This window comes from Cydia pomonella, chromosome 3, assembly GCF_033807575.1.
Source record: "Cydia pomonella isolate Wapato2018A chromosome 3, ilCydPomo1, whole genome shotgun sequence".
Taxonomy (NCBI): domain Eukaryota; kingdom Metazoa; phylum Arthropoda; class Insecta; order Lepidoptera; family Tortricidae; genus Cydia; species Cydia pomonella.
The window spans coordinates 17,829,011-17,839,375 of record NC_084705.1 but is presented as its reverse complement, the minus strand read 5'-3'; the positions used below and the strand labels follow the sequence as shown (position 1 = coordinate 17,839,375).

At 36.9% G+C, this 10,365-nt stretch overlaps 1 protein-coding gene across 1 annotated transcript; it reads left to right on the top strand.

Annotated features, from left to right (window-relative positions):
• Positions 1 to 1,447: 1,447 nt before the first annotated feature.
• On the top strand, positions 1,448 to 3,982 carry LOC133516194 (CLIP domain-containing serine protease B9-like). The gene is made up of 4 exons (XM_061848989.1): positions 1,448 to 1,709; positions 2,257 to 2,431; positions 2,945 to 3,117; positions 3,317 to 3,982. The coding sequence occupies exons 1-4, from the start codon at positions 1,556 to 1,558 to the stop codon at positions 3,703 to 3,705; spliced, it is 891 nt and encodes a 296-aa protein (XP_061704973.1). The 5' UTR covers positions 1,448 to 1,555; the 3' UTR covers positions 3,706 to 3,982.
• The last annotated feature ends 6,383 nt before the right edge of the window (positions 3,983 to 10,365 follow it).

The window sequence follows — 10,365 nt, the reverse complement described above, 5'->3', positions numbered from 1 at the left end:
TCCATTGGTGTGAAAGAGACAGAATAAAGAGCAAGGGTTATAGTACACTCTGTAGTCTGTACACTTAGTAGTAGTGTACATAAAAAAAAAACTACTGTGCATATACAATAAAATAAAGAGTGCCCATATGATATCATATGACACTAAAATTAATGTTGCTTGAACTTATATTGAAAACTATCAAGATTATTCTAGTCTGCATTGAAACGCGCGTCGCGTTGCCGGCGCTCGCGTACCGAGCGCCAACGCCATCTATCGAGCGTTATTTCGTGAAATCGGAGAACGCTCCAAGGATTAAGGGCTCTTAACACCATGTCAAAAATTCACGTAGACAACCCGTACCTATCATTTATCAAGTCGTGTGGGTATACTTACTACACTCTGTGCATGTGGGGCACGAAATGAAGTCAGTTGGATTTAACAAAAATCGATGGGATTTTTGCCACGCCGCACGAACTCCTGTCGCTAAGACGCAAAATTTCCAAGTTCGCAAACCTTCAAACCTCCTACTCCCCCACCCCCCCCCCCAGCTCAAGGGCTACGGCCGGGGTTTTTCGATATGTTCACTTCCTAACTACCTAGTCCAAACAAAGTTAAAGTTACGTAATCAAAAATTATATTCCATCAACTCTGAATATTCCTTACATCCTGGCGTGTGCTGCCTCTGCGTGTGTCCCACGGGCAAGGGCAAAAAAGTCTACCTACCCGTTTTTCATTTCATAATTTCATAATGACAGTTCAATTGACAGTCCCTACTATGATTGGGGTTCTTCAAAAACGGAGTGTACCGGATTTTAAAGGGTCGGCAACGCGCATGTAACACCTGTGGAGTTACAGGCGTCATAGGCTACGGTGACTGCTTAACATCAGGTGGGCCGTATGCTTGTTTGCCACTGACGTGGTATAAAAAATAAATTATATTCGTGAAACAGACGTTGATAAGACCACTGGCCTGATGACGTAGAGTTCGTGTAAATGCGAGAAAGTAGAATTACTACATCAATCGTCATTGCAGCATTGTTCTAAGGAAATTGTTCATTAATCCACAGAACCTTTATCCACTAGATATAAATGGACCGTACGTAAGTATTGCGCTCAGTGATTTATACGACCTATGCAGACGTATAATAAAAGAAATCAACAATTTTACTACTAAATACTGAGGGATTGGTTAAATACAGGTTGGTCTATAGTGTGGTGTATTGGGAAAAGAGGTATATATTATATATGCGATTTTCAAAATTACCTACCCGTTCCCGAAAATCCCAATGCATCTTATGGATAGAATTGTGCAGGATGTAACTGTATACCTGATCCTGACATTTACCATCTATGTCTAAATGCGGAGTCTATAAGGCAATATGTGATATAAATATGAGGAAACATAATATAATAAGTAAATCTGTCCGGTAGAGTTCAGTTCAATTCTGCTAGCCGCGGTAGCAGGACAACATATAAAGGGAATATTCCCTGTGTTGTTCTAGCTATTCGATAGCTAAACTTTATCTTATATCTCCGCTGGGGCATCTTTTTATTATTTATTTATTATAACTTAATGAATATTAAAATAAACCAATTAAACCTGATTCGCGTTACAAATATTCTTAAACAAAAGATTCGTGGAAACATGTTTTATTGTGTGACGATTATGGTGATTTTTGGCGTTCTTCTGGCCGTAGATGCGCTGCGCCTTCCAGGTATCACAGATGGTGAGTTTATATAATTACTTTATTTACAGTACATAATGGTGTTACTTTACCGCACTCGTGCGAAAATTAGCATATTACGTTACTACGTCGAACATTTACATTTAAAGTGCATTTTAAGGGTACTGTAAAACGTTGTACGATACATGTGCGAATAGGTAATTCGCAATTGTATCGTAATGTACTATTATATCAAGAGAAGATACTTGATGGTCATAATAATAAAAAAAACTAGTTGTAACTACATAGGTAACATTCTCTACAGCAGTTATGAAAACTGGGATGTTTTCATTATATTAAACTAACAGTTATTTAATTGATTCAACTGCTCAAATTATTTCTTCTACAAATAGAACTAGGTACCTATGAATTTGGCAATTTTTGACTTCATACATATAATTTATTTGTGTTCATTTGTTGACGGTTGATAAGTTGTCTTTAACCATTCTGTTGCTTATTACTCTTTCCATTTATAAGGTGACACATTAGGAACACATTGCACAAAGTCTGTACCTAGGCAAACCATATATTATATGCATGTTTTTTTTAGCATATCAGCCGTGCGGAGTAGAGGCGAGCCCGAACCTTATTCACCAAAACCCGTGGTTGGTGCTGCTGCGGTACTACCGGCGCGGCAGCGCGGTTGACATCCGCTGCGGCGGGACCCTCGTCGGCAAGAGGCACGTCGTCACGGCAGCACACTGCGTTAAGATTAGAGCCGATATGTAAGTTTTGTATACCGTAAACTTCAACATTGACTACCATTGTCATGCCAAAGATTGCTTGGCTAGAAAAACATTGATTCTCCATTAGATAGCGGTGTGTCGTGTTCCTCTTAATAGTCACCCTTTCCCCATTATTAGGAATTAGGCATAGATAGCGGCTTGGTAGAGTATCACTGTATTTTCAAGCCAGACAATGTTTTGCATTCTAGGCATTGTTGAAGAAGTTTACTCTGGAGTTACAAGTGAAGATTTCGTGATTTTGGTTTTTTGTACCTACACTCAAGGAATAATTCCCTACCCATCATTCATTTTGTTGAAATGTTGTTAGACATTGGCAATGCTTTAAGGTCGAAAATTGTGATATGCAAAAGCAACACCATTATTTAATCTGTAGATCTATTCGTGGCAGTTTTTTTTATTGAGTTTTTTACATAAAGTACATGATTATATAGATATATAATTATTAATTTAAGAAAGATCTCTTGTCTACAACATCTTGCATCCTTTTTCCAGGTATAAAGTACGTTTAGAAGAGTATGACTTAAGGACCAAAAAGGACTGTGTGCAGGGCGTATGCTCGAAGGCAAAGGAAATAGACGTTATAGACGTCACAATCCACCCGGCCTACGACGGCTCCAGCCACGATATCGCGGTTCTGACGCTCGGTTCCGATGCCCCATACACTGGTGAGACATGTATCCTTATAATTTTCCTTAACTGCGTGCTTAACTAATCAATATTTTACGTAATTACCAATAGACACTAATTTGAACAGGCTAAATGGTTTCAGAAGTATCTAACTGTTTTTACAACTGAGTGCACAATTTATTATTTAATCGTCGCTTGAAATCATAAACATAATAATCAAACCACTTCTCTTTATAGATTTCATCCGACCGATCTGTCTTCCATCTTCCCCGGTAGGCAACGCTACTTTCGTCACGTCAGGTTGGGGCGAGATTCCCAAAACCAACGAGTACAGCAACGTCAAGAAGAAGATCGGACCGTTACGTCAGTGGAACTTCACGGACTGTGTGAACGCGTACAAGTACACCGATTTACCTCATGATGTTATCTGTGCGGGGGGAGAAGACAGCATAGATACTTGCCGGGGCGACTCCGGCGGTCCCCTTGTGCAGTACAAAAACAGAGCTGAACTGGCTGGCGTGACCAGCAAGGGTTTTGTCGTCTGCGGGACGGAGGGCAAGCCTGGCATTTACACTAACTTTTTAACTTATGTTAACTGGGTTAAAGAGATAATGGATAAAGTTTAGTAAGTAAATAGCGTCAATTAATTGTGCCCAGTGATGGCGCAAACAACATTGCGCAGTTTATCATTGAATTTTTCGTTGTGGATCGAATTGACTATCACCGGACCATAAATGGAATGGACCAGGAGACCCGCTATCGATGAATAAAGCATGTCCTATAACTGCAGCAGAAGCTCTAGCTCAAGTAAAGAGCAAGGCAACTAGTCGAAGTTAGTGTGAGTGTACCTACATAATTATGATGTATATTTCATAGGGATAAAATACACTGACAGAATTTTAATAGTTGTATTATTTATGTCAGCATCACTTCTTATAGTACATTGTGTATTAAGGGCGGCAAACGAGAATTGAAATTCTTGTACCGCCCGGGACACACAATGATTTTCATCACACTTGTGAGAAAAAAACTAAATTTTAAGTGAAATTATTCTTAAATATGGTGACATTTCAAACATTTCGTCCGCCATATTGTCATTTTTGTCAGGTTGGGTATCGAAGGCAAAGACCTTTCCCGGATTCAGCCACGATCGAAAAATATTTTAATCGGCTATTAAATTAACCAAATTAAATATTTATAAACATACGCAAACAATATAAACGACAGTATTTTAAAAGTAAAACTCATTTATACCTATTTGAAAAAACAATTTCTTCAAACGTATTTCAAAAAAATCTAATATAGCTCATTCCATCTCAGTATGCTGGCTTACAACAACACCGTTTATGAGCAAGTGTGATGAAAAATATATTACTTATATCATCGATTTGAATGGTAAAAGATAAATAAATAAGGACTCCTTGGAACTTTACAAGAAATTAATAAATATTATGGGATAATCTTACACATATCAACCTAGCCACATGGAAGCTTAATAAGGCTTGTATTGTGGGAACTAGACGACAATATATACACTGTTTAATTTTGATACGACCACATAATCAAAGTAATCATAATCATAGTTTAAACTTTAATGAGCACACTTTCAAAGGTTTTATAAAAAATGGACTTCTTATATTTTTCATAAAAAATAATACAACAAGCAACTACTATTACTTTGTTTTAAATCATCGACATCAAAATCAAAACGACTTGTTAAGCTTTAGTTAGTGGAAACCGTCTTCTCCCGAAATGGAATTTCATAGAAAAAGTAATGTGAAATCACCAAAAGATGACCAGTTAAACGACCCCAGCAGCAGTACTACCCCAGATTTAGATTTTTTTTGATAAGTTGTAACTTATTTTTAACAACTTTAATTTTTTAATATGATTCAACATATAATCTAGATTAGAATTAAGTATTCCAAATGCTCATATTGTAATTCAATATTTTTATAAAACATATTAAATGATGAAATAGGGAAAAATGCCCAGAAGATGAACACGGTGCTACTAGTTCGGGGCAGTCAGAATCCCCACGTAAAATGCTACTGGCTAAAGTACACAGTCTGTTATTTCGCCTCTACTTAAATGAGTTAAAACCTAATGTACTCAGCAAAATTGTTGGGTATATAAATGTATAATATCCGTTTTTTTTATAGAGGAAGCGTAGAAACGCCTTTTGCACTCGCTCTAGTAGCAGGATATAGCTTGTTTCATATGGATTTCAAACAACAAGAGCCGCTTCAAGCATGCTTCTGACAAGAGCAGTGCTAAGGAGTTTTATTGACCTGGCATCTATGAAGTCCCTAGTGATCCGAGTAATGAACTCTGGTCTTCTGCAACAGGTGCTCATGGAAGTTAAGGTTCACATCCAGAATACCTCCTAAATCCCGAATAGTATTGATTCTAGCTATTGATAATTATTATATAGCGGAATGTCATGAGTGCACATTTTGCAGCGTTAAACAGAAGTCCAGACTCCACTGATGTACTCGGTCAATATCATCTTGCACACACACAATCCGATATGTCCCGTATGTTATAGATCAGTTTCAGATCATTGGCATGAAGTAAGCATCTGTCGTACTCAGGAATCGATGACAGTTCATTCACCATAATTCCAAAGAGCAACGGGCCCAGAATCGAGCCCTGGCTGACTCCAGAGCGAGTATGGCAACCAAAGTAACCGGAGTATGGTAAAACATACTTTGCTATGAAAACTGCACATTGATAACGATCATTGATCATTATTTGTGTGTTAATAAATGCACTTAGCGGGATTTGAACACGGGACCTCCTACTTCGTAGGCAGGGTCACTACCGACTAGGCTAGGAGGTTATAATATGAGTAGGTATGCATTCCCAGAACCCAATAGTCTATCTATAGTTCCTGTCATCCACGATGACGCGTAGATTTGTCAAATCTAACCTTTAATAACACGACAATACGAGTCAAGGCAGGTGTCTTCGTGAATGACACGATCTATATTTAGCAGTCCAATACCAACAACAGATTATGATCCTACCTAGTTAATTGAAAAAAGTAGAAAACTAAAGTTATATTTGAAATCATACTTGCAGATGTAGTGAACATTCCTCTGCCATCGTATTTTCTCGGAAACGTTCGTATTTGTCATGCTACTTCAGTCAACACTGAACTGTTTGTACTGAGACTGACTGAAATAGCATAACAAGTTCGTGCGTTTCCGTGAAAATACGATGGTAAAGGATTATTCACTACATCCGTACCCAGTAGGAATTAAATTAATGTATAGGATCAGGAGAATAATCACGGATTGCCATTAAGTATCTAACATTTATTATAATTATTTCTAGATCAAAATTGTATATGAACCAAACAACCATCGTTATGCCGAATAATCAGTCTTCTTGTAGATATTTTTAGCATTTTGCTACCAGCTTACAATTTTTTCTATGAATAATACATACAACTATTACAATTTTTACAAAGTTTGGACTAGATCCTCTGGGTTAAGTAACTGTTTTTAACATCAACAATATTTTATGACAACGTAACAACTTAGGTAAAATGATACATCAAATGTACTTTCAAACGTTGACTACCTAGTTCTAAAATGGGAAAATAAAATACATATTGATGTATGGTCAAGGAATTTGATTTATGTCCAATTTCGTACCTTGTCACAGTGTTGTCTCTGTATGTGACATGCTCAAATTCCTTAAATGTATGTAGGTACATTTTATAATTTAAAAGATATCATCAAACAATAAATATTTATTTTACAGATTTTGCCACAATTGGTCTTTTCCATGGCAGAGATTAAATATGAGCGGTTTTTATAGGACAATTCTTTGTTGTTACACTGTTCGCAGTAGAAGATCAAACTTTTTTCATATTTGAATTGAAGAAATACTCTCCAGCTGAAGCAGAAGGCAGCTTTTTGTAAGCTTCTGGAGTTGCTAAAATACCACCTAGGTATTACCTAGTCATGATTCATCCCAAAAAAGCTTTGTTGAGTAAAACGAAAATATCAGGGATGAGGATGAAATCATATATTTATTTACTTTAATTATAGTTCTACCGAATTTCCTGGAAAGGTGAAAACGTAATTATGAACTATTGCAGTAAATATGGTATGTAATGATTTCCTGCCTTATGGTATGTAATGATTTTCTGCCTTACGTCCGTAAGTTTAGGTACTCTTGTAATATTTATATATGTTCATTATACAAACCTGTTACTACTTTACGGCAAGTGCACCCGAAAATGAAGTAATTCATGTTTCAATAGATTTTCACTCGCGTATAGTAGGTTAGGTAAGCATGTATTTGGTAATACAAATATCCTCATGAGGCTCGGCATAAGATTAAGAAAAATTGGCAGTAGAGCCAGTAGAAATGAAGCCAAAAGAAATACAACTTTGTGCCAATTAAACACTTAACTACGTATTTTTGGTAAAATATACCTAGGTTGACTGCTACAGTGATTGGCCCCTTCACAAATAATTGGCCACTCTTTACAATACAACTTCTATTACCTTGTTTCTTTCGGCCTTACTATGGAGGGGATATAACTAATTTAAAAAGAAACTTTTTAAATACTGCCTCCAAAAGCATATTTTATTAATTCAATTGTTGAGTGTTGTCTGAAACGTAAACTTTCAAAATGGGTGTTTAATAAGCTGTACATACCTAGTTCAAGTCCTATTTGCGATCAAGTTCTACTGTGCAATAAAGTTTAAAGACATTTCACTATTTCTTAGTCTTAGTCTACACAAATCGCTTAAAGTGGACACGATCATTCTTGTACAATGAATTAACTTCGCGGTTAATTAGAATGAATCCTATTGACGTAATGGGAAGCCCGTTGCGCAACGAGTTAGCGGATGTATATGTAGTATTAGGTAGGCAGTAGGCACCTACTCATTTAACCGGCAGGAACTATCTATATTATAAAACAAAAGTGCCTATGGTTACACATTTTTTAAATGTGTATTTAAAAGTTACGTACCTACCCATCATTTACGTTAATTAAGCTTTAGCAAAGTATAGGATATTATTAAGGATTCCTATTAGAATGTGTACATTAGGTATTTATTTGATTTATTTTAGTTAGCTAGTATGGATTTTATGTAATAATGAATATAATGATCTAATAGATATCTATTAAAACTAAATAATCTAGAAAAAAAAAACATAAATAATAAAGGAATTTAAATAAATGTGTACGATTAAGAAGTTATTTTTTAATCTATTTAAATGATTATAATATTTAGATAGATATATATATATATATATATATATATATATATATATATAAACCAATATAGTATATTACGATACAAGTGTGAAAAATAGGAAATTCGCAAAGAGTGGCGATAAATTAAAACACGACCTAAGGGAGTGTTTTAATTCGACATGAGTTCACATAGTTACGTAATGAACTAGTGCGGTAAAGTCATACCATATGTACGGTCACGTCTGAAAATATCGGTACGAAAAATGTGCCAAAAATATGTATACACGACTTTATTGCCCATATATTAAGGTAGTGTATACATATTTTTGGCACATTTTTCGTACCGATATTTTAAGACGTGACTGTATTTATTTGTTAAATACATGACCTTTTCAACATACTTGCTCAAAACGGCGTTTTTATTCCACCGATTTTTGGCTCATAATCCTAGATATTAAACACGCGTGCTTTTTCAGTATATTATAACACTCGTGTTTTTTCATTATATTATCCGACTGAGTTAAGAAGGTAACTGATTGCTAATAATATGCATGGAAACGGAGCCTTCTTAAATTGGTCGAGTAGATTTTATAAGGTGGACTGGCGGGAGCCGGCGCCCCGCCCGCCGCCTCGTGTGTAATGGCCAACTTAGCACACTTGTAGCACAATGTACTATTACAGTACATATGGTACTACTTTCCCGTACTAGCACTAGTGCGAGCTTAAAGGGCCATATGTACTGTAAATAATAATAATAAACTTTCCACACTTGTATCGAAAATAACTAATTCCTTATAGCGTTTGAAGAAACCTCTGTTTGTTGGTCAATATTTCTTTGCGTGACACGTATATGTACCTCTAGTGTAAATTTATTCGATAGCGAAACGTGACACGCGTTTGCATTAAGTCTCATTTTGTATGGGATTTTGAGTTTCCAAAACGTCCCGCTTGGTGCGCTGTTTCTAAATCCCATACAAAATGAGAGTTACCGCAAATGCGTACGTCACGTTTCGCTATCGAATAAATTTACACTAGGGGTACTGATGCGTTTATGCGCAACACACAGTACTTAGAAAATGCTTTCAAAGAGGCATAAGTACAATGTTAAAACTTTCATCGAAAATTAACCATTGCAGACATTTCAATAAGTATAAATAATTTCAATAAGCAAACTCCCCAAGAAACCATGAGCTTGCAAGACCATTCAGTGTAGAGGAAGTTGTCACCGCTATTAAGCAGCTCAAAATCAATAAAGCCGCTGGCCCCGACAAAATCTTCAATGAGTTCATCAAACACATGGGGCCCATCGCAGTCAGCTGGCTTACAACCTTGTTCTCTAACATCCTGGCAAACAATAACCTACCAAAAGAGTTTAAGTTGGCAAAAGTAATAGCCGTGCCCAAACCAGGAAAGGCCGAAAACCTTGTCGAAAGCTATAGGCCTATTGCTCTCCTCAGCTGCTCACATAAACTTCTAGAACGTCTCCTTCTAGGCCGCATTGAACCTTTTATAGAAGCTGTCTTACCTCCCGAGCAAGCCGGTTTCAGGAAGGGCAGGAACTGTGTCGATCAGGTGTTAGCTCTCACTAACTACATAGAAGCCGGATTTCAAAAACGCCTTAAATCGACTGCGGTTTTTATAGATCTTACAGCAGCCTACGACACAGTCTGGAGGCACGGCTTGATTAATAAGTTGGTGTCAGCAATCCCAAGCAGAGAATTAGTAGACCTCATCTCCAACATGCTGACTGAAAGGACCTTCGAAGTTTTCTCGGGAAACAAGAAAAGCAGGAAACGTAGGTTAAACAATGGCCTACCTCAAGGTTCGGTCTTAGCGCCGATGCTGTTTAACTTGTACATCTCAGACCTTCCGCATACAGACGCTACCAAGTTTATATATGCCGATGACTTCGCGCTCATCTCGCAGAGCAGAGACTTTGAATCTGGAGCCCAAACATTATCATCGGACTTAAAAGCTCTGAGAGCATACTTTAGCGCGTGGCGACTTATACCCAGCCAAAGTAAGACTGAACTTTCCTGTTTTCATCTATACAACCATGGCC

What these genes read in the sequence shown, in the direction of transcription:
- LOC133516194 (XM_061848989.1), top strand. Translation starts at nt 1,556, where the DNA reads ATGAATATTAAAATAAACCAATTAAACCTGATTCGCGTTACAAATATT. An exon ending in CCTTCCAGGTATCACAGATG is followed by an intron (nt 1,710 to 2,256) that starts GTGAGTTTATAT and finishes TGTTTTTTTTAG; the next exon opens with CATATCAGCCGTGCGGAGTA. An exon ending in TTCCGATGCCCCATACACTG is followed by an intron (nt 3,118 to 3,316) that starts GTGAGACATGTA and finishes TTCTCTTTATAG; the next exon opens with ATTTCATCCGACCGATCTGT.